This window comes from Meriones unguiculatus, chromosome 6 (assembly GCF_030254825.1).
Source record: "Meriones unguiculatus strain TT.TT164.6M chromosome 6, Bangor_MerUng_6.1, whole genome shotgun sequence".
NCBI lineage: Eukaryota > Metazoa > Chordata > Mammalia > Rodentia > Muridae > Meriones > Meriones unguiculatus.
Genome location: NC_083354.1, coordinates 40,540,703 through 40,568,606, shown reverse-complemented (window position 1 = coordinate 40,568,606; position 27,904 = coordinate 40,540,703). Strand labels below are relative to the sequence as shown.

Below are 27,904 nucleotides of genomic sequence, written 5' to 3'. Positions count from 1 at the left end.
CGAGGAGACCAATGAAGCCAAAATATCTGGTCCCAGGGGGCCCTGCTGAGACTGATGCACCAACTAAGGACTTGCATGGAGAGGACCCAGACCCCCTGATCAAATGTGGCCCAAAGACAGCTAGCTCAGTTAGGGTTCCCTAGTAAGGGGAGCAGGGCTGTCTCTGACATGAACTTGGTTGCCTGGTCTTTGATTGCTTCCTCCTGGCAATGTGGCCTTGACAGAACAGGCAGCCCTGATGAGACTTGATAAGCAAGGGTCAGACGACAGGGAGGAGATCTCCCCCCTTCAGTGGACTGGGGAAGGGATGGGGGGGAAGGGAAGGAGGGAGACTGGGAGAAGGTGAGGGAGGAGACTACTTCGGGATAAATATAAAATAAAGAAATTAAAAAAACTGTAGTGGCTTAAATATTCGAGGATATATTCTCTCTTAAAAGGGAAATCTAAAATTGATATAGCTTTGTGATGTCATAAAGGATCCAGGTCTCTATTTTATTACTCTTTTTTTTTGTTTGTTTTGTTTTTTGTCTTGTCTTAAAACTTTAAGGCAAACATATAATCTATGAAGACCTCTGGAGCTCCAGCCATCATTGGCCACCATATTAGCTAGCTTTTGCTGTAACGATCTTGAGGGGCAAAGTAGCTCAGGATTTAGTTGTTTGCAACTGTGGGCATTTATCTGTGTCACTTCTGGGTCTACAATCCTGTGGGGTTGCCTCATATCCAGTCAAATGTTAGGTTTAGGTTGATGCTGGGACCTGGCTCTTGTTTCTCTACTTTCTCCTTGGGCAGTAGCTACTCCACTATTGGCAGGAGCAGATCCTAGAGAGTTAATCCAGGAGGGTGCGATTCCAATAGCATCCAATCGGTCATGTATGATGGACACAAAGGCATGATGCAGGGAAATGCTGTGCTGTGAGGTACAAAGAGTGTTGCTGTGATTTAGATCTGGGACCTTCCTCTAAAGTCTAGGGGTTGAAGGCTTGTTCCCTATCCTGTAGTGCTATTAGGAGGTGTCGGGCCATTTGGGTGTGGCAATTAGTGGGGGGAAGTTAGGTTGTTGATGTCACATCATTGAAGGGATCCTGGGCCCTAGCACCTTCTTGTCTTTGCTTCCTGGCTGTCATGTTATGAATAGGTCTCTTCTTCCTTGGGTATGTCCTTGCTGTGACATATTATGTGGCCTCCAGGGCTGAGCAAGCAAGCATGGTCTGAAACCTCTGAGCCTGTGAGCCAACCCAAATAGCTCCTCCATTTTAGGTGGCTCGTTCAGGGGCTGGAGAGATGCCTTAATGTGCTTATTTCTCTTGCAGAGGACTTGGATTTAGTTCTTGGCATCCCATGAAACACTAAGTTCAGAACTGCCTATGACTTGGGTTCCAAGGGATTTGACACCCTTTGCTGGACTCTGTGGGGAGCTCCACTTACGTGCACCTCCAACACACAACTGTAAGCATAATTTAAAACAATTTAAAGATTTTTGGTTATTGGTTAGCTTGAGCATTTTGTCACAGCAACGGAAGACTAACACAGGTAGTTGTCTAATTCTGTTAAAAAATGGGACAAAAATTGCTCCATTAATAGAACATTCCATAGACACTGTTGTTGAACGCCAGGACAAGGCATGAGGGTGGAAGGCATCCATGAGCCTCAGAAACATTTTGAGAGTTCCATACAAATCTTCCCAGTTATAGTTCAACGCTCAAAATCTTTTCTTATGGTCATTTTGGCCCCAGGGCAGCTGGGAAATATATATATTTTTTATTACAGGTTACATGTGTTCAGTTAAAAATTGGGGTTCTGTTAATAGGTCAGGAGGGAAAAACTGGGCTGTGAATAGGTGAAAGCAATTTCCCCCACAGCACGCGCCAAGGTGTGGACTAACTACACTTCTCTGTGTTGTGTTGTCTTGAACTGAGAGCTCCCTCGCTCCTGCTGGGTGTATTCAAACCGTACGCACATGATGGTGATCCATCCAGCCGCTTTGCAAGGCAGAAACCGCATCATCTAATCCCTAAAGCTCAGTCTCTTTTCTCCCTTCCCGCAAATACAAATGGCAGGACTAGGAAGAGTGGCTGTTACAGGCCTGAGACTATGGAGCTTAGGTGTGTGGTGCTGAGAATGGGCCATTTCAGAAAAGGCCTTTGGTGGGCTCAGGACCCCCAGACGGAAGGACATTCCGCCGTGTGACTCTAGCCTGTGGGTTCGGACAACCGTGTCCTAACTTTGACTCTGGGTGCAAGAAGGACGCTCGCTTCGGTGGAGTACTTGCAGTGTGGCCTCTGCCCTGCAGGGAGAGGCAGCTCGCTGAGGTTCCAGGCCTCCTCGACATGGGAGTCACCCATGGAGGGCACCAGGGAGACACAGGTCAAAACCAGTCCCCAAGTTCCTTGGCTGGAACAGCCTTGAAGAGGGAAAAGAGGAAGGAAGAAGAGAAGGGGGAGAGAGAAAGGAGGAGAGGAGGAGACGAGAGAGAAAGGTCCTCTGGAGTCCTTCTAGCTCAGAAGGCGCCCTGCTCGCTCAAGTTCACCACCAACTCTACCGCCCCTAGGCGGCCTAGGGAGAGGTGGGGCGGGGCGGGGCGGGGCGGGGCGGGGCTGGAGGGCGGTGTCAGCGGTGGCGGCGAACGGTTGTCAAGCTCGCAGGGAGACAGTCCCTGCGCTGTGGCTGCTGCCTGCGCCCACCAAAGGGAAGAGGAGACAGACCCGAGCCGCTTGGTTCAGCGAGTAGTCCCCGAACCTTCCCGCGCCCGCTCGGCCGCCGTCGGGCCACGTCCCGGAGCTGCCACCTGCAGCCAGGCCGCCAGCCATGCCAGCCGCGCCCTCCCTGCGCCCGCCGCCGCCGCCCTCGACCCCCGCTCCGCCGGCACCCAGCCGCCCTGCGCCTTCCATCCCGGGTAAGCGCCCCCCACCCCGGCGACTGCTGGTGGGAACCCCAGCAGAGGCAGACCCCACGGGGATGCACCGTGCATGCGTGCCCGTGTTGTGTGCACGCATGCACTTGTGCAACCCCTCTGCACCACGGGAAGCTGGCTTGCCTAAGGGGTGACACCGGCTTGAGTTGCTCCCCTCTCTGCGCATCCAGAGCGCCATTCCGGGAAAAACACAGTGGGCAGGTACAGCAAAGCTGCGGGAGCGGAGCACCGGAGAGGGAGCCGTCACTGATAAATCGTCTTCATGTGCCAGGCACTAATGACCTCCCTCGGTCCGTCCTTTCCTGAAAGCATCTCTGCTTTGAAGCTCTAGAGCCACCTGCTTGCCCGAGAGCGGTGGAATAGTTTCTTCAACCCCTGCTCTCCAGAACTGTCCCTAGCTAGAGAGACGCGGAAGAACAAAGGGAGGTTAGGGAAACAAAACAAAACACTATTAGCAAAGTGTTTGGGAATTAACAGGAGAAATCAGAGCGGGAGAAACAGAACCATCAATTCAGTTCAAATATAGCCCCACGTTTTCACTCCTTTTCACGTCTGGCTCTGGGGGCGAGGTGTGGTGGAGAGAGGATAAGGCAGCACCCGGGCTGGGCAGAGGCGTCTGGGGACACCTTCCCAGAGTATCTTGCCTTCTGGGAGTGGGGGTGCGAAGTTGTGTAGGGAATCAGGTTGCTATTCGCTGCTCCTGACAGTGAGTCATTTCTCCACCTCACTCCTTCTGAGTCCAGACCACTCTGATGGTTGTCAGGTGGAAGCTAGGTCCCATTGTCAACAGCTCTTACAACACATGGCATCAGGGAGACCTGCGCTGTGGCAATTGTGTTGGGAGCCGCAGAATGGGGTCTGTTGCTTCTCACAGGGGTGATCCGCCGGTTGGTGTGGGGCTGAGGCACCCAGAACCCTGGGGGTGGGGGCTGGAGTGCTGGTTTGTCTGCAGCCCAACTTCAGCGAAGCATGTAGCTCTATAATATCATTGTAAGGGTGATGCCACGGAAGAAAGAGTGGATGGAGGCAGATGTGATTTCTGAGTTATATTCTCCAACTCTCCTTTCATTTAGCTTCAGAGGTGTTTGAGCGCTGTCCTTTCATGGTGCGCTCTGCTATCCTGTCACGTCGGTGCCCTGAGTACTTCGCTGGTAGCTGTAAGCCACCCCCTGTCTTCGCTGGAGGGTGACCTTTACACTGCTTTGCTGCTGCAAGCTCAGAGCAAGGGCAGGCTGCAATTGCACATCTCCCTAGAGGCAGCCCATGACCAGCAACCGGTGCTGGTCTTCAGGAGAACATTAGCCAGCTCTCAGGAATTTCACTAGGACCTTCAGCGAGGCTTGACACCCTTTGTTTACCAAAAGGTCCTGTGGCATGACTTCGTGTTGAACCCCAAGGGTCTTTGCTGGCCTTGCTTCTCTCACTTGGCTGCTTTTGTTTCTGAGCTTGCTTCTTCACCACTGTTTCCTGTGATTAACTATTAATACACCAGTTAGCTGTCAGAGGGGCTCCTCCTCAGAATCTGATTCCAAGGAATGACAACAACAAAACCAACCAACCAACCAACCAACCAACCAGGAAAACAAACCCCCAAAACATGGCATCATTTTCCTCCTGTCCTTGTTTGCTCTCCATTGCTGACAAAAACACCATGGCCAAAACAAACAAACAAACAAACAAACAAACAAAAAACAACTTGGGAAAGGAAAGGGTCAACTTCAGATTCCAGGCCACCATGACACCATGAAAGGAACTCAGGGTAGGAACTCAGGGCGAGAACCCATGGGCAGAAGCTGAACCAGAGGCCACGGAGCAGCAACTGCTGCTTAGCAGTTTGCTCCCATGTCTTGGTCAGCTTGCTTTTTTATATAACCCAAGACTGACTTGCACAGAGTTGGTCCTGCCTACACTGAGCTGGGCCCTCCCACGTCACTCATTAATCAAGAAAAGGCCCACAGAGCTGGGTGGTGGTGTTGGCACACAACTGTAATTTCAGCACTTGGGAGGCAGAGGCAGGCAGATCACTGTGAGTTCAAGGCTAGCCTGGTCTACAAAGCGAGTCCCGGACGGCCAAGCCTACACAGAGAAACCCTGTATCGAAAAACAATAACCACAACAACAAATGCCCACAGACTTACCTATAGGCCAGTCTTATGGAAACATTTTCTCATTTGAGGTTCTCTTCCCAAATGAACCTGGCTTGTTTCAACTTGACAAAAAGAAACTAGCACATATTTCCTTCCTTTTTTTTAATTTCCCTTCCCACTTTCCCTCTCCCCATCCTTTCTTCCTGTGTTGACTTTTGGGAGCAGAATCTCATATAAACCAGGCTGGTCTTGAACTAAGTACTGGAGGCTGACCTTGGACTCATGATCCTCTGCCTCCATCTTTTGAGTACTGGGATTACAAATACGTGCCTCCAAGTCTGAGAGCCTTCTCAGTCATAATGTGTTTCTTTCCCTAATTGTTCCCTACCAGCTGCAGTGGATGGCCTGATTCCTCAAGGGTGCCTTTGGGCAAAGGTATAGTGCCCCGTCTAGGCACATGTGTCTTGGTGCCTAGACCCGGGACTGGCAAACCTCAGTTCTATGCCCCTCATCAGTGTGCCTTTGACAGTTCACACAACACTTGGTGTTTCAGGTGACACAACCCTTGGGCTTGGTGCTCAGAGAAGAAAACAAGAAGTAGAGAGTTGCTCTGCTGTCCCAAGCTCTGCTCTCATCATTTCTCTCTCTCTCTCTCTCTCTCTCTCTCTCTCTCTCTCTCTCTCTCTTTCTCTCTCTCTGTGTGTGTGTGTGTGTGTGTGTGTCTGTATAAAATCTTCCAATTCCCAGGTCCAGGGAAATTTCCCTCTTACATTTCCCTTAACGTTTCAGGCAGATATTTTGCTTTTGTCTGGACAAGCTGAGTAAACAAAGGCCTTAGTGTCCTTTCTGAATGAAACAAAGGGAGGGGAAAATGCTGTGTGAACCTCAGTCTCACAGGCCACCATGGTGTCTCACCAGGGTGAGTGGGCTGGTGTCCTCCAGCCTGGTCTTTGAGCTCCTTAGGGTCCTTTTCCATAGTGGGCGTCTGTAGCTGAAAAGGCTGCTTTCCTTGGAGGTCTTTGATTGATGTGTGTTACTTTCTTGGGGTCACTGTATCTGTTTGTGCCCTGAGTTTCCCCATTTTCCTAGTTGGCTGCCTGTTAACGTCTAATTTGTTCTGTCTAGTGGCAGGGTCCTTTTAAAAGTGTCTGTGGGGAGTAATTTGAAAGAGATGCTTCCACAAACTCCCTTGTGGTTTTAGATCAGAAATGGGAAATCCAGGAAGGTGGGGGAAGAGGAAGACTTCTGTTCCAGGAATCGGGGAGGGGCTTTGGCTTCCATTCCCAGGCGTCTGAGACCTCCTGAGACCCCAGGCAAGACTTTGACTTCTCTGGGAATCCCACACTCTTCACCTTCCTTTCCAATAGCCATTCAGGTGATGATCATTCGTCCGATGATTAAAGGGGAAATGTTTTCATGAACTCATCAAGCAGTTTTTGAGTGAGCTTCCCTGGGAGTAAGAGGCCATCTCCTGGGGAGAGCGGCACACGCAGAAGCAGCATCGTGTGGGTGGTAAGAGAAGGGAGATAAATTCTGGGCCAGTGGTGGCCTGAGAGGTCAAGAAGTCTCTGAAGAGTCTGCGTTACGCTCAAAAGCTAAGACATTGTCAGATATTTGCAAATGGCAGGTGCCAGTCTGTATGGCCATGGAGCAAGGGCTCTTGAGCCCTACAGACCTTCCTGGAAATCCTGGCTCTGAAGCTTCAAAGCCACATGATCCCGTGACCCACCCACTCTGAGCTTGTCTCCTTTATTGCTAAGGTGGGTATGCTCTAGCTGTGCCGAGGAGACAGTGATGCACAGCTCTTAACCAGCTACACTGGAGAACAATTGAGTTTACTGACATGTTTTGGCAGAGGAGATTGCTTGACTGTACCAAACTTTAAACAGCTTTGGGCATTTGAACTAGCTGGAGATAGAGGTAAAAATAAGACTTGGAATCAGAATATCTTGGAGCCCGTGACTCTGTTTTTTTTTTTTTTTTTTTGGCTAGTGCCTAAATTCTTGTAGGTGTTTCTTGTTTGGGGACCACACTTTGAATACAAAGCTCTTAGTCATTCCGTCTCAGGGAAAGTCTGAACCCTCATGGAGAGGCAGAACAGTATATGGGGAGATAGATATGTGTGAGCTGATTCCAGACTCTGGGAAGGGTCTGGCTAGGACCTGGGCTGAAGATAGCTAAGGGATGCTGTTATTGAGAAGTCATTCTTGATGGGCGTTTGTTCTAATCCAGCTGCTTTCCGATGCCCTAGAATCATCCCTCTTGGGAAAGTTCCTCCTGACTAAAAGGCCAGTACAGCTTCTTTCTTCTTCTGGCCCTGAGGATTCAGAAATACACAAGCTATTGGTCCAATCACAGTGTGGCGGGTCTGCTATGACCCGGCATTGACATGGATAATTATAACATAGAGGCAAAAGCATCTGATAAAGCTGATGAGCAATGAGAAGGTACACTGAGATTCTGGGTCATTCCAGTCAGGATGTTTATCTTCAAGAAAACAAATAACAGATGTTGGTGAGACTGGAGGTGGGAGAGAACACTAACACACTGTAGGTGGGAATATAAATTAGTCCAAGCCCTGTAGAAACCAATAGAGAAGGTCTTAAAAAAAACAAAACAACCTTGAAAATACAGCAACCACATGATCCAGCCTCTGTAACCTAAGTCAATAATCAAAACCAGCATACAGTAGAAACGTTTGACACTTGCGTCTATTATGGCACTGTGCCCAGAAATCAGGGATTGGAGAGCTGGCATGTCCACCAGCAGATGAACAGATAAAGGAAACAAGATATGCATGCAATGAATTCAACATGAAAAAAAGAGGAAATCAAAACAAATTAAACTGGGCATTGTCATGCTCAGCAAACTAAGTCAGACTGGAAAAAAAAAATACTGGGTTGGTATGACGGCTCAGTGGTGAAGGCACGCTCCACCAAGATTGTAACCTGATCCTGGAATTCTCACACCTGAAGAAGAGAACCAACTCACACGTGCATGAATGTGCACACACACAAATAAGCAAAGAATTTTGTTCAAAAAAGAAAAATAGTTCATGGTTTTTTCCATATATGGAATTGGCTTCTCTTTCTCTGTTAAATAGCTATTTGTTTTTATCTTATGTGTATGGATGCTTTTCTTGCATCCATGTCTACGTACTATGTGCCTGATGCTGTGGAGGCCATAGAGGACATTAGCTCCCCTGGCACTGGAGTTAGGGATGGCTGTGAGCCGGCTTGTGGGTTCTGGGAATCAAATCTTGTCCCTCTGCAAGAGCAGCCAGTGCCCTTAACCACTGAGCCATCTTTCCAGCCCCAGGATTCTAGATTTTAAAAAAAGAGTCCCGAAAGTAGGGAAAAGAAAACTATTTGGAAAGAGGAAGCAGACTAGTTATGAAGGGGGAAACAACAGACAGCAATGGTGGTGGGGGATAAATATAATCAAAGCACATTACACACATGCATGGCGACATCACAGTGAAACCTATTACTCTGTGTAATTAGTCTGTGCTGATTGTAAGAAAGAGTGTGAGGAAATAGAGGGAGACGTCCTGGTGCGACTGGGTCGGAACTGGTCTTCTGAAGATGAGCTGCGGTGTCTGGGGTGGTGGAGGAGGAAAGTGTACGGAGGAGGGTGGCATTATAGGATGAAGGGCAGCATGTTTGATGGGAGGGTGCCGTGACACGGTGTGGAGTGCTCTTGTCATGGAGCTAAGAGTCACTTGGGTGGTGGAGGGCGGTGAGACGGGCTCGGTAGGGACGGAGCTCTGCCCCTGAGGCTGCCTTTGTAAGGATGGGTTGGGTTTTGATAGGAGGAACAGATCAACTTAATTATCTGAAAAGCCTAGCCCGTACTCACTCATGCTCCGTGCCTCTCGTGGGCCAGGTGGGCAGAGCTTCTCTAGCTACGGTGTCATCATCGGGAACACGTGCCTGTGGAGTCACCAGTGTTGACAGAGCGTGATGGCTGGACTGTTGTTTATGGCTGAGGCTTATTGGCCAGATGTAAAATGAGCCTGTAGCCTGTGAATTGTTCAGCTCCTTCCATATTTGTCTGAGGCCAGCGGTTCTCAAATGGGAGTAACCCAGGGATCTCTTTAAAGGAAGAAACAAAAAGATGCAGTTTCCCAGTGTTGGCTTAAAGTGTTATCACTATCTTGCAACTCACACACGTGGCGGCACTCAGTAGTCCTGAAATCTTGACTCTTAGTGCTCTTCTGTGACCATAAATCCATGCGAACGTCTAACTACACTGTTATCAGAGCTACAAATTGAATACATTCACTGTTCAATTTAATCTGATGGGTGGCACCATTTTTGTTAAAACAGGGCCTCTGGTTCTGTCTCTGGAAGCTCCTTGCAGGGTTTTTTGAGCGTGACGTGCTGTTTGTCCTGCCCATGGCCTGTGCGATGGCTCGATTCTCTCATCAGTGTGCTCTCTTCACATTACAATTCTTGTTTATTATTTTTCTTACTAGGCAATGATAATAATATCTAGTGAGTTCTGGGGAGAAGGCTCAGCTGGTAAAGTACTTGCCAAACAAGCAGAGGGACCTGAGTTCAATTTTCGTGACCCACGTTAATAAAACAAAACAAAACAAAGCTGGGAGAGGTGGTGCACACCTGTGAGCCCAGAGTTGGGGGGCGTGGGGGCAGGAGGATCCCTGGAATGTGCTGCCCAGCCAGTCTGGCCTAGAAGGGAAGCTCTAGATTCAGTGAGCTGGTGACTGAGGAAGACACCCAGCGTTGAGCACTGACCTCCACATGCCCACGCAAACAATTGCATAATACATAAATACACATACACACAAATAAAAATTAAAACTAATATTTTCCCTTGGAAGGCAGAGGCAGGTGGATCTCTGTGAGTTCAAAGCCAGGCCGCTGGTACATAATGAGTTCCAGGAAAACCAGAGCTACATAGTGAGACCACGTCTCAAGAACATATATACACATATTTACTTATGAAAATATGTGTTGATAGTTCAAGAACATATCTGGGGAAATGCACATGTGGCGAAACTTGGTCAGAGCACAGCCATGTAAACATTCATAAATGTTTTAAAGGACATAATGAAAACAAAAGCACAAGGAGCAGTTTTTTGAGACCCTGTGGTCCCCTAGAGTATGTCAGGCTTCCCTGGGGAGCACTGCACCCTCTAAAGTAGGGAGAGATCAGCTCTGTGGTTTAAGGACGTCACTTTGTGTAGGCTGTATTGGAGGGAAGCAAGGTTGAGGACCTCAGTTTCTGGGGTGTGTCTGCAATAGGGTGAGGCCAGATGTGTGGGGGTGGGTGTTGAGGTCAGACCTGATGAGTGGGTGCTGAGGCAGTAGTTAAGGGAATGGGGAGGAGGAGGCATTGGATTGAGGAGACCTTCAGGTGCTGCATCAAAGGACTTGGAGACTTACTGCATGTGGGAGATAATGGAAAGGATGCGGCTGTGGTGGTTGATGGTGCTACTGATTAGAATGAGGACCCCAGGTAGCCACAGTGTGAACCCAGGACTCTAAATGAGCGCTGGTGAGGTGGCTAAGTGGGTACAAGCACATGCCACCAAACCTTAGGAACTTGGCTCAGTCAGTGGCACCTACATGGTGGAAGGACAGAACCAACTCTGACTACCACACATGTGCTAGATATGTGTCAGTGGGCATGCATGTGTGTGTACATACAAACACACACACACAGAGAGAGAGAGAGAGAGGAGAGGAGTAAGTTAAAATGTAAAAAAGAAAATATCTTGGAATGTCGTTCAATGTTTTCTTTCTATGTAATGATTGACTTAATACAGCAGCTGAATGAGTCAGCATCCCCAAGCGGCCTTTTCTCTCCTCTTTTCACCAGGGCTGAACTTTTAGCCTCACTCCCCTGGGAAGAAGAATCAAAGCAGAGCCTCGGAAACTTCCATGGAAGCAGGGAGCCTCCTTCCTTTGCTTCTGTTGGGACTGGCACTAGGGTGCTGTGATCCGGCTAGCCGGCTCTGCAGAGAGCGAGCAGCGCCAGCTTCAGTGACAGAATGTCTCAAAAAGGAAGAAAAAAGGAAAGCGAGGAGAGACGTGATTGAGGAAAACGCCCCCAAGCCAACCTCTGGCTTCCGCATCTACACACAGGGACTCTCCCCCATAGGAACATGTGCGCATATGCATACACACAGACACAGACACACGCACAGAGTCCTGAGATCAAGTGCACACCTGGGGTTTTCAGGAGAGGCTGTGCAGGCGGCTTAGTTGAAATTGGCTGAGTGTCTCGTGGGTTGTTTTGGTTTCAGGTGTCTGCAGCTGGAGCTCTCTGAAGTTCAGTTTCTGGATGGCAGAGACAGATGCCCAAGAGTTCCCCATTCTCAGCTGATGCCATTGTTTCTGTCCTTGGCCCCTGAGCACACCGCTTCTGTCTTTTGTGAGCCCCTTGGCCCTGTTAGAGGGCTTTCTCTGCTTGCAGGGGCATGGTTGGTCCATCTTTAGTGCAGGTCAGAAGCGCTGGGCAGTTTTTGAGTTTTGGAGCAGCCTTGGGATCACTTGGGTTTGTGTGAGCAGCGTCCATAACTGGACTGTGGGTGTGTCATCAGCTAAATGTCAGGGTTTACTGCCTCCAGTCTGCCCTGCTGCTCTGGCCATCCTCAGCCGGAGGGGTTGATGTGAAAGAAGCCTTGTATGGATTCCTTAGAGCAAAAACCTACTGTGGTGACCTCTTGTGTTCTCAGCATTTATGAGCTGAGGCACTTGCTTGTGTGATTGGACATCAGGCTGGACCCTCTAAGGGCACTCCATCAAAGGCCATCCATTTTCTACCTCCTTGTCCTCTGCTGAGGACTCTGGGACCTTTGACCCACACTTTCACTTTCTTTTTTTTTTTTTAAATCTATTCATTAACTTTTTTTGAGACATGATCTCATGTATCACAGACTGGCTTCCAACCAGCTGTAAAGCCAAGGGTGACTTTGAACTTCTGATCCTCCTGCCTCCACCTCCTGAGTGCTGGGGTTGCAGGAGGGGGCCACCACACCCCATACTTTGCATGCTCCAGGCAAGCCTCTACCAACTGAATTCCGTCCTACCCCTGACTATTCTTCTATTCTAAACTGCTCTTTTTTGGGGAGGGAGATAATATTAAAGTAAAAATGAATGATTTTCTGTGTCACCTTTAATTCCCCCAGAAGACACTTAGGTGTTGTTCTCGAAATGAAAATCCAAATTCACTCTATTTCCAAATCACTAGCCCCCTGTCTTAATATTGAATGACAATGGTCCCAGCTTGCCTGCTTGGGCTGTAATCATCTTTGATTCTATATTAAATTATAGAGTGAAGTGGCTGCTATTTGGAGGCTGTAGTTTTGTAATTTTCCTTTAGTTCCTGAAAAAGCACCGTTGTGATTATATCTTTGTAGCGTGTATTACAGCTTCTTAAACCATGGCTTTCAGCCCACGCAGGGCTGTGTAACTGACCGTGGGGGTCAGGAAACATTCGGCCAGAGAAAGGTTTCTCAACACGTTGCTGAAATTAATTCAAAGTCAAACAGGTAGTGAACCTGTTTCTGGCAGTGTTCATGGCTGTACCCTCATGTGACGTCACTGCACTTTGGCTCTTAATACAAAACAGGTACAGGTTGCCCTCTGCATGCTGCCATGCCCTTTAACCCCTAGGAACCCTGAGGAAAACACCTTGGTTCTGATTCAAGACTATTGCATTTCATGAATTGTAGTGTTTATATGTATGTATGTATGTATGTATATTTTTTGGTCTCATAAAAGCAGATGGTTCCATTACAAAAAAACTACAATTACAAAGGCTTTTAATTTTTTCATGTTGCTGTTATTCATTATGCAAGTATAAAATCAATAATATTCTTAATATTTTAGAAAGATGGATTTTAAGAATAGTTTAAATTGCTGGCTTGAATTTCATAAAGAACAATTCAATGAATTTTAACTTGGGATTAGGATGGAATTTCTAACAGTTTCTGAAATGGCCCCAAACATATTGTTGCCATTTTTCTATGTATTTATGCAAAATGGCATTCTCAGTATTGATGATTATAAAATGAAGAAGTATGTCAGCTCTTGAGAGACACTTACGGTGTCTGTGTCCCACAGAGCGGATGCTGTTGGGAATGGTATTGAGGTTCTTATCATTGGGCTACAGAGATAGCTCAGCTGGTAAAATTCTTGCTTTGCAAGTATGAGGACTTCACAGCCATGGACGAAGCTCTGCGTGGTGGCACACGCCAGCCATCCCAGCTCTGGGGAGAAGGTCACAGGGGAGCCCTGGGGCTCCCTCGCCAGCCAGTTCCACTGAGAGTGAGCTCCACCTTTGGTAAGCGAATGTCTCAGAAGGAAAATCTGGTGGGAAATGACTGATGACATCTGATCTGAGATCAGCCTTTGGCTTCCACATCTGCAGACACGTATCTTCCTTCACACAAACATGTGTGTGCATGTTTATGATTGTAAACACACACTCACGCACGCACACACGTGTCCTGTGATCCAGTGCCCATTTGCCTCCTGCGAGACTGCATACTCCCTGAGGACAGGCACCTTGTCCCTTATCCAGGTCCTCACTTGTGGAACGTCTTCTGAGAATCAGTTCCCACGGGCAGTGTGCTCCTGCAGGACTACAGGAGGAGTGGAAAATGTTTAAGAAACCCCACTGTGTTTTACTAGCTTCACTCTCTACCTCCTTGTTCTCCCTGTGTTTACACCTGTGTTTAAGTGGCCTTGAACCTACCAATTACAATGGGGAATTGCCGGGAGCTGTGTGAAGAGGGTTTAACTTTTTATGGTAATACCTTCTACAGTGGATGGCAAGTCACTTACTTTTCCAGTACCTTTCGTGTGTGTGTGTGTGTGTGTGTGTGTGTGTGTGTGTGTGTGTCTACCAGAGGACAACCTTGAGTGTCATTCTACGGTAGCTAAGCAACTTGTTTTTGAGACAGTATCTCTCATTTGGTTTGGAGCTCAGCAGTTAGGCTAGGCTGGTGGTCAGTGAGCCCCGAGGTTCTGCCTTTGTCTCCCCAGTGCTGGGGCCACACGTATGTAACACTGCGCCCAGCTTCTTACTTTTTACATAGGTGCTGGGAATTGAATTCAGGTCCTCATCTTGTGTAGAAAGCACTTTGTCAGCCACGACAGCCCTAGCCCTCTTCTCACAGACCTATATTATTCCTTATGTTTCTGATTAAAGCTTTTACCAGGGATTTTCAAAAGTTGAAAAAAAAATTCAACTTATTGAAGTTTCTATAAGAGAGCTATTATGAGTATGAACTCTCCAAAACGCATTAAAATTAATGTATAAGAAAAAAATGTCATTAAATATTTTTACTTCGTAGCCGACCACAAATTTAATTGTATTTTGCAGAAACAGGTGTGCTTTTCCAGGTAGCTCTGAATAAATAAATAGGCATATCCTAGAGTTAAAGTGAATTTGTGGAGGGAGAGAGAGAGCAAAAGACCACAGAAGCTCTGGTCGTCAGGGGGTCTTGTCCTCACAGCCAAGGGCAGAGTTACGGGTGCCGTGAATACAAACTGTGATTCAGCGTGCATTTCCTCTTTGAGACGTAATCTCTCACACGTGTAAAATCTGTCTGTGTCTGGTCAGAGACTCCAGTCGTCCACACATCAAAGCCTTCTTGCAGACACTTGGCACTTGTCAGTAATAACATAGCCTGAGTAACAGCAGATGATGCCAGAGGCAGCCGCCTCTTCACGGATGCTAAAGACGAGCCTGGCAGGCCAGACTGGTTAACATAAAAGCAAGTGTGAGGACGCCATGTTCCAAGTCATGTTCTTAACCTGTGCACATGTTGAGAACCCCAAATGATAGGTTATACTTTAAAAGTAAAAGGGAATCAGAAAGGACTTCAGCGTGCTAGCATCAGCTCCCTTTATATTTTGGGATTTGGGGTCACCTGCAGCCCCAGGTTTGCTGAGCTCCTAGCTCTGATGTAAGAGAAAGTTTCAGTTTGTGGGTGGAAGTGTGCTGTGCATTGGCTGTGGAAGCCCTTTTGTGCTTTCCCTCGTGCGTTGCTTTATTAAGTGAGACATCTGATGATTTGATCGTTTTATGCACAGACTGGCCAGCTTGGAGAGGGTTCCCTGCTCTTGAAGAGGGCGTTTTACAGAGATGTCGACTCTGAAAGGTAGAGAGTCACCACACACACAAGGCGGAGGGAACCTGGGAACCTGCGACAGTCCCAGGGTCCTCTGTTCCCAGACATCCATGTTGGTGACTTCCTGCTTTCTAAACCATTCGGTCAACAGCATGGCTTCCCACGTCTCCCTCTGTTTAGTTATTTATACTTTCTTCATGGCCAGTACCAGGCAGTGGAGGGTGTTGGCAGGGAGGGGGAGGGGTAGAAGTGGACTGGGCCTCCTCCCTGGACTTCAGCGTGCTGGCCAGGACAGTGTGTGGGATATTAAACACTCCTAGGGAGGGTAGTAACAACTTGGGGGGAAAAGGAGGCTCAGCTGGTAAAGTGTTTGCCAAGCACGAGGGTCTGAGTCTGGGTCTCCAGTACCCGTGTAAAAAGTCAAGTGTAAGTGACACAGGCTTTTAATCCCAAGCTGGGGAGGTGGACAGGAGGATCACTGGGCCTGCTGGCCAGCTAGTCCAGCCAGACAGAGAGGTCTAGGTATAGTGAGAGATGCTGCTCCAAAAAATAAGGCTAAGGTGCAGTCGAGAAGGTTTGTTCTGTATGTACACACACACACACACACACACACACACACACACACACACATCATGAGCAGTGGGTTTTAACTTGAAGGTGGAGCAGGACATTAAATATCTGTTCATTTCATGAGGGAAGAAAGAGAAAAGTTTTACCTTTTCCACATCACCTTAAGTAACTGTCAGAAACTTGGCCTTTCTGGGGTAGAGCTGCCTCCATCTGGAGGCTGGCATTGTTTCTTTAACCTACAATTAAGTAACTACCTTCCTGTACAACACTGCCAGTAATAGGCATATTCTTTCTTAGTTTGGCAATTTTTTTTTTCTTAAATGCTCTTCATTATTTCCCTGCTCTTGACAGTATCTTTTTTAGTGTAATAGCTTTAAAATTAGGTACCGGGGAAATCACTGGTATTCACTGTGAGCTAGCCATTCATCCACTCACATGTGCTTCCTGGGGCTCTAAACTATGCCACTGTGGTAGACACAGCAACGTCCTAGCAGCCCTGGCAGGAGAACTGGAGGGCCGGGGGCAAAGGTCAAAGCATCGCATCAGGGTTGGGGTTAAGGTCCTTAGCGGAGGACTCAGAGTAGGACACGGGGTCTCTGGCAGACCTGAGCAGAGGAAGGGTGAGTGAGAGAGACGATTGGAAGGCACTCCAGTGAGCTCTTGGAGATCATTCACGAGTGTGCTCGCACACGCGTCTTTATGGGGTGCACGTGTGTGAGGCTGGCTGGGCCCAGGTGTGCTCACATCTCGGCGTGAGAACGCCAGCGCAAGCCTGCCACCTCGGGATTTTTTCACTTGGCGCAGCTTTCTTGTGTTTCTCCTGCCTCTCAGCCACCAATGGCCTGATGCAAATGTAGAGTTCATGTGTGGAACCCATGGGGTGACGGGAGCAATTTCAGGCAGCAGAAGGTAATACACGGGAGAACGGGGGTGTGGATGGGCATGAATGTGTGAGTGCCGACACATCAGGAGCAATGGTTAGAGACAGCTGGCTGCTGGGCATGGCGGGGCGGGGTGCACTGTCACGCCAGAGGTGTGCTGTGCTGGACCTGCAGGCCGGGTGGGAAGCTATAGGTGACACACGCAGCGGAATGGCCTGGCACAGAGGCCTACACCTTTAACCTTAGAGCTTGGCAGGCAGAGGCAGGATGATCTCCCTGAGTTTGAGGCCAGCCTGGTTTACATTAGCAAGTTCCAGGATAGACAGGGCTACACAGAGAGACCCTGTCTCAAAAGAAGGAGGGGGGGGGGAGACAGAAAATCCCATGTATATGATTGATGTGCTCACCCGACAGGCTATTTTCACTAATGCCACTTGCAGCGTCTCTCATGTACTGCCCATTTGCTGCCAGCCTACCTCAGTCCTGGCAACAGCTTGGTACGCTTGGAACCTTCCCAAGGAAATTCATATATTTAGTAGACTCCACTCCTGCAAGCCTCGTTTCTTCTCTTCTTTTGCCTCATGCCAGGAGACAGTATTGCACGCTCTCCAAAGAGACATCACTCCCCAGGAAAGCCGGGAGCCTCTAGGGGCAACATCTGTGTTTGATGGCCTCAGAGAATGGGGTAGGCTCTGTGGGGAGCTGTTCTTGCAGGGAGGCACCCTGACTCGGAGGCACCGGAGTCACACTGTGCTGAGCGCTTCCTGCGCAGAGCGGAGCTTGTGGCTGGCACCTCGATGCCACCTTTACAGGGCGCAGGAGGGCAGCTGCTGGACTCTGTATCAGGGGTGCTCCCCTGGCCTCTCCTCCTCTGAGCGGGTGTCCTGGGATGGCTGCCAGGGCTCTGAGGAACCTGCTGCCATGGCTGCTTTCACCATACCTTTCCTCCTTCCAGTCAGAAGCAAACCAAACCCAGTCCAAATCCCGAGTCGGAAGAACGATGTTTACGCCTTCATCTCCTCCTGTTTGGACGCTTCATCTGCTTTAGAGAGTTTCTTTTCCAGATCGCTCTGTCTGCAGGGACATCCAGGAAGCTCACCTGTCTATTAGCAGCTCTGGGAACACAGTGTGACTGTGTTTTGCCCAGTGGGATGCCGGCTGGCTTCACAACTAGGGCAAAGCTGTTTCGCTAGGTGTCGGTGCTCGAGGCCGAGTCTTGTGTCTGCTCCGTTTCCTCTGCAGACCCTAAACGTCTGCCCTGTGTCGTGGTTATAAAGGACAAGTGGAATGTGCCAGAGCTCTTGGTCAGGATCCAGGGAACACCGCTTTAGTGTCTGCTGCTCACCTGTGCCTGGCTGTTAATGTCATCTTCTGCACCTGCAGTTGTACAAACCTGTCTGGGGTTGCTCGCCTATCAATAGATGTTTTCATGTCCGGATATTTGTGTCCAGACAGCCTTTGCACCCAACACAGTCCTTCTGAGACTTATTTTTGTTTACAGAGGATTTCTATTTCAACACAAGCTGTTCTGGAGAAATTTTACCGGAAAGTCAAGTAGATTGTATCAGCTACCATGTTACTGAATATTTATAAGTGTCTTGTCAGTCAGGTGTACCCAAGACTCAGTTAACAGCATGGTGGAGTCAGACAACATTTATCTTCCATGGAATCAATGCATTTCATTGATATTATTTATCGGCACAAAATCATTCGTAGTATTTCCCTATTACTTACTTTATAACCAACTCCGCTACTTCCCAAGTGAACTATTTCTGACTAATGGGAATAAAATCTATATTTGAAAAGCATTTATTTTTCGATAATGTGTATGAGTGTGGGTAGGGGCACATGAGTGCAGGCCTCTGGAGGTGGAGGCTAGAAGAGGGAGTTGGATCCCCTGGAACTGGAGTTACAGTGTTTGTGAGCATCAGATTGTGCGCTTGAATCTGGTCTCTGATCCTCTCCAAGTGCATCAAGTGTTCTTAACCCCTGAGCCGTCTTTTCATCCGCCTCAAGCTGTATGCTTTTGAAACACCCTTCTTAAAATCATTTTAATTTCTCACTATTTCTTTATTTGGGGCTCACCGAGAAGGTCTTGCCAGGAAGTCAATATCACTTAAAAGTTAAGATTTTTAAGAGGCAATGTTTTGAACTCTCTGTGTAGTTCAGACTGGCCTCTAACTCATGCCAATCCTCCAGCCGCAATCTCCTGAATACTGGGATTACAAGAGTACACCACCTCCCTCAGCTTTTTTTTTTTTTTTAAATGAGTGTTTAACTAATCTGCAGGCTTTGCCACTCTTCTGTCCTGGACAGTGACAGATGGAGGGTTGTCACCTGTCCAGATAACACACATGACAAACGGGAAATCACAGCAGCAGATGCTGACAGATGGTTCAGGTGTCATTATACCATCCAACTCTATCCAAACAGAATAGTGAAGATACAGAAATGAGTAAAGAAAGACATGTGAGTTTGCTTTTTTAGTTTTTTAAATGTGGAGCTATGGACAGACTCCACAGCCACAGGCATGCTAGGCAGGTATTCCACAGTGGAGCTAATGACCCACGAACCCATAGCCCAGCTCTGGGGATTTGCTTTTGTAGCTCTTAGCAGAGCCTGGCTTATAGGGAGTGCATTTGCTAGTTTTCTGTTGATGTCATCCAACACCTGACAGGAAGCATCTTCAGGAGGCAAAGTTTGCCGTGGCTCTCGGTTTGAGCAGATACTTCTTGGCAAGAGGAGAATGTGGCAGCCGCTTGCTTCCATCACAGAGCCGGAAGCAGATCGAGGACAGGGCCTCTCAAGGACCCACTTTCTCCAGCGGGGTCCACCTCCTAAAGGTTCTGCAGCTTCCCCAGACAGAATCTAGCAGGGACCATATTGTTCAGACACAGGAATCTGTGGGGCACATCTTACCTTAAACCCTAACGGGAGGAGGTGTAAGCTCCATCAGGCTGGTGTGTTTGTATGACACACGGAAGTGCTGTAGGATGCTGGCCAGGGGCTGGGGAATCTGGAGTGGCTGGATGGACCAAGCCAGCCGCTGAAGTCTTAGCATGGAGGTGCCACAAGGCAGGGGGAGTGCTCCCCACAGGACCCACCAAAAAGATCCCTTCAGTTGGCACTCTGCCCAGAGCAAAGCGACTGAGAATCTCCTCTGCCGGAGCTAGGTTTAACAATCCAGGTCAAGGGAAAAAGCTGCTAGGCCTGGAGACTGCGGCCCTTTGGGATTTCACAGAGTGGGTGGCAGAGCTTCGGGGACGCAGCTGTAGGCAGGCTGGAAACATTAAACGCAGGGACAGGAAGGAGAGGCCAGCTGTCCCCAGGGAGCGCTCCTGGACGCTCAAAGCAGGCCGGCCTCCTCAGGTGTCCTAGAGAAAGAGAATGTGAGGGCAGGGTGGCTTGGCATGAAGAACCCTGGCACGAAGGCTGCTCAGGAGGAGTTCAGGCCGCTTCAGAGCCAATGAGAGGGAAGAGGAGCTGGAGAGTACATGCCAGGCAATGGCTGGAATGCCCATCTGAAGGAAAGGGAGTCATCCTTACTGCCAGCTCTGGGAGCAAATGGGGCCGTGTTAATATTAATGCCCAGTGCACTGGGTCCCAGCGGTAGCCCTGCTGCATGCACAGTAACCTCCCTCTACAGAGCATCAGGTCACTTAGGAATACTTAAAAAGCCTCTGCTCCTCCTTTTCCACCAGTTGCTAGGCAACTTCTGCTCTTCCCTCCAGCTGACCTCCTGCTGTCAGCATCGCTTTTGCGGCTTCTGGGCCTCTGTGCAGGGCAGTGTTTGGGTGGTTCTTCCCTCTTTGAGTCGGGGCCTCAAGCTGTCTGTGAACTCGCTGGAGGGTGGTTTAATCTTTTGGTTCTCCTGCTTCCATTTCCCAAGCGCTGGTATTACAGATAGGCACCCTCCTCACCCAGCTTAGCAGTGCTGGGGGTAGAACCCAGGGCTTCATGAGTGCTAGGAAAGCACTCTGCCAGGCGAGCGACACCCTGGTTCCTGCTTCCTCTTCACTCATAAAGCCTGCTGTCTTCTCCCAGAATCCCAGGAGCCTGTGCACACAAACACCCTCTCTATATCTCCTGATCTTGCTCTTCTGGCCACTGGGGCCAACAGAGGTATACACGCAAGTCTTCGCCTGTTTGCTGTTCTCTGTGGAAGGGAAACCACGCTGGAAGTCCCTCCTCACTGCTCTTGGTGGCACGTTTTGATAATACACAGATTTCTCACTATAAAATCAAACATTTGCAGACAAGCAGCACTTCTAGGACACCCTGGAATTTGACTCGATGTCCCTGCTACTCAGTGTGGGATGGGGACCAGTACCATCGATTATGAGAAATGCAAATTCCAGGGCCCACCCCCAGAAGACTAACAGGACATCAGTGTATGCTTAAACTCTGGGGGATTCCTGTGTGGTCTGACATTCAGGAAGGCCTGGAGGACAGAATGTAGCAAATTGGGAATTAACCAGCTCATTAACTCAATTAGGCCTTAGGTACAGCAGGGTTGAGTTCAAAGCCTGGTTTTTAGTCCTCCCCCACCCCAGGACTACTTCTCCTCCTCATCCCAGTTTTTATCTTCCTCCTCCTCCTCCTTTTCCTCCTTCACCTCTCCCTCCTCCTTTTCCTCTGCCTCCTCCTCCTTCACCTCCTTCTTCTTTTGTCCTGGGGTGACTTTCCGATGTCCCCAAAGGTCCTGGGACCTCCAAGAAAAAGGAGCCTACTTTCTGGCTTGCTAGAGGGTGAGGATTTTCAGATAATAAGTCTGGAAGAAACGGAAATGGAACTGTGATATGTGATGGGCAGAGACTTGGGACCAGCTGAGAGTGAGTGGGTAAGCCTATGGCGAGGGGACAGGCATTATGAAAGGTGTCAGGGGTGGACCTTCAAAGTGAGGAAGGTCATGCTCACTCAGAGATGCTCTGGAAGCCAGACATGGTAGCATACATCTGTAATCCTAGTACTTGGGAGGTAGAGGCAGGAGGCTGAAGGCTTCAAGATCATCTTTGGCTACATACAGAGTCTGAGACTAGTCTGAGCTGCATGAGACCCTGTCTTTAAAGAAGACTCTGGGAACACTGGAGGCAATACAGGACTCACAGTAGTTCTACCATGATTGTCATGAACAGTTGAGGAAGAAGTATCTGCCAAGGGTCAGGCACAATAGGCTAAGGACTGGCAGGTGGCACTCACAGAGGCCCAGTCAGGTGTTGTATCTCCGTGCTGGGAAGCTGTAGTGAGAAGTTTTGGTTTCTTTATAAACACAGAAATATTATGTGACTATGTTTTTAGTTTTAATCCCAGGTGTGGGATATGGGGCCATGTCAGATTGTCCATACCAGCTGTCCGTATGGTTTTCCTCATGCTCTAGCAGGGGCATGATTTTGCCAGCTGAAGATAGTTTATGTTTGGAATTCTGGGGACTCTTGAATGCTAGAATAAATATAGTAATGCCAGAGCCCCAAGAAGGCCTGGAGCTGCTGCTGCTCCCCCTGCTGCTTCTGTTGCTGGTCCTGTTTGCTGCTTGGAGAGATCTTGATGGTGAAGACCATCCTTGCCCCAAGGGACTGACACCCCTAATCAGTAGGAAGTAGTCTGATGATATTGACAACCCCTTTCCCCTCTAACCTTCTTTCTCTCCTACCTAGTATTGGAAGGAATAGGGGTAGTGTAGGGAGGTAAGGAAAAAGAACCCAATAAAGTAGCCAAAAGTACAGGGGGCACCTAAGAAGATGGTTACCAGGGGTCAGCAGATAAAACCAAAGCAAAATAGAGGCACTTCTAAGATAAGAGCAGAAAAACAAATTTAATCTCCCTTTGGTGTCTCAGTCAATGTCACGATGGCGGACAAGGTCCGGACAGCATCTGGGAGAGCTTGGTGTGTGATGACAGTGTAAAAAGCAGCAGGGCACTTTCGTTTCCTTTCTTTGCAGGGGTTCCAGTCTCCATTATTTGAACGCCGGCTGGGCTTCCAATTTACAGAATGCTAGCTCTCTGCAGCTTACTGTGAGGCCGTGTTTCAGCTTTTTAATTCGTTTAGGAAACTCTCCCTGGGATGTTTGCGTTATCGAATGTGACTTCACAGATGTTTCTCTGGTCTCATATCCACAGTGAGCAGAGTGCCATTGTTCCCAAATGGTGTCTGGAAAACGCCCAGGCCGATCGACTCGAAGGAAAATTTTCTTCCAGTTCCCTTCCTTCCCTGCCTCCTAAGTGAATAGTCTCAGCGCTGAGTCTGGAGGCTGCAGTGATTTAATCTGGGGATCACTAAGAACTGAAAGGCCAATAACAGAAAGCATTTCAAGGGAAATTTTCCTGTTAGGGAGAGCTTGTTAATAACGTTCTGTTAGATGCGGTTATATATTTTGTATTGGATGTTATAGGATATTTTAAAGCACCAATTTCCATTTTTAAAAAATATACCCAATTTCTAAATGATTCAGAAGCAGTCAGGTATCACTGTGTCCAGTAGCAACTGGGTGTAATTCTCCCCTTAAAGCAATTAAAATTTTATGTGTATAGTTGCTTTGCCTGCATGTATGTTCGTGTACCACATAGGTGCATGGTGCTGGGAGAGACTGTTTGACCCCATGGAAAAAAAAGAGTTACAGGTGGTTTGAGCCGCCATATGGGTTCTGGGAATCAAACCTGGGTCCTTTGCAAGAGCAGCTCTTAACCACTGAGCCGTCTCTCCAGCCCCTACTCTTCCTTTTTTCTGGTGGTTATTTATTATAGCTTCTTGGGAGGCAGTACTGGACAGAGACATGGCTTGTTTTCATTTGTTTGAATTAGATACGTGGCTTATGATTTAAAACAACTAGGAAAAGGTAAGCTCTCCTTGTGACACAAAAAGGACAGTGTAAAAAAATATTAGGCTCTTGTTATTTTGTCTGGAGTGTGCACCTGGCAGTGACTCTTCCAACTGTAAGAAGTCATGGTAAATAATTAAAGAGGAAGCTGGGTTACTGTAATTCCCAGAGCTGGTCACCATGGAATCTTGTCATGTGACCGCATCTGCATTGCAGCAGCAGGCATTAGACAATGAGTCTTGAAGTCAAACCAATCCCAGGTCATAGTGCCATGGCAGGATGGCTCCGTCAGTGGGCATTCTAGCTCATACCAGCCCTGGAGCATCCTAGGACCAGCAAGCAGAAAGCTAAGTTATCTTTCCAGAGGGCCTGTATGCTTAGGTTTGCTGGAGAATCTCTTTCAGCTACTACACGAACAACAAACCTATGCTCCTGGATCACATTTAGCATCTCTTCTCTTTGACCTCAAGATGTATATGATCCAGAGGAAGACATCAGAGTCAGAGAAGGCCGCTGCTCCAGTTGCTGCGGGACCCATATGAAGACCAAGCTGCGTGTCTGCTACATATGTGCAGGGGAGCTAAGATCGGTCCATGCGTGCTCTTTGGTTGGTGGGCTGCCTTGTCTGGCCTTAGTGGGAGAGGATGTGACTAGTCCCGCAGCGACTTAATGTGCCAGGATGGGTTGCTACCCATGGGGGCCTCCCCCTTCTCTGAAGAGAAGGTGAGGGAAGAATGGAGGGAGGGGTGTTTGATGGAGGTACTAGGAGGAGACGAAGGGGGCTATGATCAGGAGGTAGAGTGAATAAACAAACAAACAAACAAATAAGTAAATAAATGAAAAATGGTATACATGGATCTGGGGGAAGCTCAAGCTTGCAGGACACATTTTCTTTCAGAATGTGGAAAACCCAGCACCATTGGAGAGCCCATCCAGAGAGAGGAGCGCGCCAGCTACCTCAGTGTGAATGAGACATGATGGTTGTTGGGCAGTGTCCTACTTTGCTTTCTATTGCTATGATACACACCATGATCAAAAGCCCCTTGGGGAGGAAAGGGTTTGCTTGGCTTGTATTTCCTGAATCACAGTCCCTCTTGGAGGGAAGTCAGGGCAGGAACTCCAGCAGGAGCAGAGGCAGGGACCATGGAGGAAATGCTCCCAGGCTCACCCTCAGCTCTTTTTCTTATACAGCCCAGGCCCATCTGCCAAGGGGTGGTGCCTTCCACAGTGGGCTTGCCCCCCCCCCCCCCACCAGACATGTCTCTGGGCAAATCTGATGGAGGCATTTCCTCAGTGAACCTTTCTCTTCCAAAATGACAGGCAGGCAGAGAATCTGAAACTCAGAGGGATTATAGAACATTCTTGCGTGCACACAGCTAATGAGACTCAGGATTTAATGGCTGCCTTCTCACCCTGCATTCAATGTTACAGCTGAAAAAGGAAATTTTCCCAAATTCTGAGCAAATGGACCACACTTGCCTAGCTGTCCTTCATGCACTTTCCTTAGTGGTTTTCCTTGTGGATGACGAACGTCCGTGGTCACAAATTCTTTCCCTTCCAGTTTCAAGTCACTCAGCAGGTCTGCTCAGTGATGATGCTTGCTCGTCAAACATTGACACTGTTAATTTGTGGTGATCTTGGTTGTCTACCTGACAGGGTCTAGAGTCACCCAGGAGACAAATCTACGAGCATGTTCTCAAGGAAGTTTCCAGGTCAGGCTAATAGAGATGGGCAATCTGTGGTAACCTGGGTGTCACCATTCCATGGGCTGGAGTCCCGGGCTGAACAAAAAGAAGGAGCTGAAACACCAGTCTCTATTTCACTGTTTTCTGACTACAGGTGGGAAGTAACCAGCTTCCCCACTCTCCTGCTTCCATGACTCCCACCATGGTGAGCTGTATTCCTTGAATCCAAATAAACATTTCCGTCCTTAACTTGCTTCTACAAGGAAAGCAACACAGCTGCATTTTCCCGGGGCTCCCTAGCTCCTTGCTGTACCGAGAACTCTGTAGGGCCAGTGTTGTTGGGGGGGGGGCAGACTAGATTCTCTGATTTCTTTCAGACTATGGAGCTTCCAATAATCTGGATGTCTAGGTAGCAGACTGAGCATAACTGCTGCTCTGTGGTGGAAACGGAACTGTTCTGTCTTTACATTCCGTTTGACTGTGTTCTAGGCTGTCTTCTTGGGCTGGAGAAATGGTACTGTCAGCGTGTTCTCCTAACTTCCAGGGATCCATGAAAGCTCTGGGTAGAGTCTTCTGAAAATGTCTAAGTCTACCTATCCCAATGAGGTCAAGCTGCCCATCAGAAAACGCATGTTATGGTCTTACAGTGTTTGGGCTCTTGAAGTTGCAGATTCCATTATGGCTTGCATCTTCCTAAGTTGCTCTCCAGTGTGGAGGCCATCCAGTGGTGGCCCCATGTCATAGCTTCACACCACCCTGATGTACCATCTAAGACCTCCCTCTGGGGTCTTCCTAAGCCTCCTTCCATAATGAATACCCACCAGTGAGTTTGCTGTTTCTTTGTCTGTCTGTCCTCTGAGGCCCCTTTCTCTCCTCCTCCTCCTCCTCAGAATAGAGGGTGCTTCTCTTCCAAAGCCCATGGGTTTTCAAGGCAGGGACTGCAATTTAGCTTCCCACGGCTACCTCAGAGCTTGCTACTTTCTCAGCTCCAATAGTGCTTTCTCTCAGCAAGGCTTGGATCATCCCTTGGTTTGACACTGGCATGTAGAGACCGACCATTTCTCTTAACTGCTCCACCTTGAGTTTTGCATTTACTTGTGGTAACCTCAGGACCACACGGACAACCAATGCCATGGCAGGGTCCTGAGCCCCATTTAGTGCTGAAGGTTTGATTCAACTCCTGTCCTTCAATTGTTCTTGATGCCCTTTCTTCTGATATTTGCATTTGATCTGTTCCTTGACTTTTCCTGGAGGTAGTCTCTGGCCCAAGCCAATGTTTGGTCCTTTCTCTGCCCTTACTTGGGGAAGCCCCTGTCTGGAGTATTGGCTGAGATACTGTTCTTTGTTCCAGCACGTTGACTTCTCAGCTAAGACTCTGAGTCAAGGTTCTACCCTATATGAGGATCCTAATTTTTTTATGTTCTTCACCAGCCCTTCACTCATGTGCATTTCATGGTCACCTTCCCTCACAAGCTTCTTCAGGTCCACCATGCAGGGAGTTCAGATCAACGTTCCTGCTGCCTACGACCGGGGCAGAGTGATTGGGAGAAGTATCACAGATGTCCATAAATAAATCCCTTAACTGTAACTGTGATTGTCAAGCTCATAAATTCATGGCATGTGGGAAGACCAGCGCCAGCTACTACTCTGTCATCTGATCGACAATGTGCCTAGTTAGAAATTGTCTCAGAACAGATTGTATGTTATAATTAAAAAACAAAACACCTTCTGGGTGGACATGTGGGCCAAGCTGTCCCTCTGTGCACAAGTGGGGTTTCTGCTGTGCTTGATTCAAGTACACTTTCAGGTGATCACTTTGAAATTTTAGACAATATAGCTACTTAATTTTTTTTTTTTGTCTTACTCAAAGATATTTTTGTGTGGGGGTTTGTGCAAGTGTGAATGTTGGTGCCTGCAGAGGCCGGAAGGACATGCTGGATTTCCTGGAGCTGGAGTCACAGGTGGTTGTGAGCTGCCTGGCATGGATGCTGGAAACTGAACTCAGATCCTCTGCAAGAGCAGTCTGTGCTCGTAACCACCGGGCCATCTCTCCTGCCCCCTGCTTACAACCCTTTCAAACTAATCTCATTACTATTTTATTTTTTGAGGATGGTTTCTTTTCTGCTTGTAAATAGGCACACCACATGCATGTCTGGTGGCAGAGGAGGCCAGGAAAGGATGTTGGCTCCTCTGGAACAGTGTTTGTGAGCTGCTACGGGCATGCGTGGAATCCAGTACAAACATTGGGCATGGTTTGTTTATCTGAGACAGGGTCTCGTTTTGTAGCTTGCTAGCCTGGCACTCACTGTAGAGCCCAGGCTCTGGTCTCAGACTTAGCGCAGTTTGCCTGCCACAGCATCCCCAGTGCTGGGGTTACAAGCTTGTGTCACCACACCCGGGCTTTTTCTCCCTTTCTTCTTCTTGGTGCTGGGATAGAATCCAGGGTTTGGTACACTGTAATTGTTGACTACACATTGTAACACTGAAATACACATTTTAAATCAGGAGAGAGAGAAAAAATATTTTAGAGAATGAGGTTTCTTTACTTGGATTAAAATCTTCAAGATCTTTACGCCAACCTTTTGTGCAAACTGCCAGTTAGAGCTTTAGCACCCCACTCCCCACCCCATCCATTGGCCCGGCAGTGTTTATGATGCCAGGCAAAGCTGTGCACAGACTTGTACCTTAACGGAACGAAATGATAACACAAGAGCTAATACTAAGATTGTAAGCTAAGTAATGGTAACTGTCAGTGTTTTGTTAAATGAACTATAACCACTTTCCTGTTTACCAAACTCGGAGGAAAATGTCACCCTTCATATTGTCATAGATTAAAAAAAAAAA

General features: G+C 48.3%; 1 protein-coding gene across 2 annotated transcripts in view; it reads left to right on the top strand.

Annotated features, from left to right (window-relative positions):
- The first annotated feature begins 2,615 nt into the window (after window positions 1-2,615).
- The window catches only part of Dclk3 (doublecortin like kinase 3), a 49,445-nt gene continuing 24,156 nt past the window's right edge, over window positions 2,616-27,904 (top strand). For both annotated transcript variants that reach the window (XR_009592304.1, XM_060385173.1), the window contains exon 1: window positions 2,616-2,896. Coding sequence is in view for 1 of the 2 variants with exons in the window: in XM_060385173.1 (XP_060241156.1) it covers window positions 2,809-2,896 (88 nt within the window). In the remaining variant the exon portion in view is untranslated. The remainder of the gene's footprint in view (window positions 2,897-27,904) is intronic.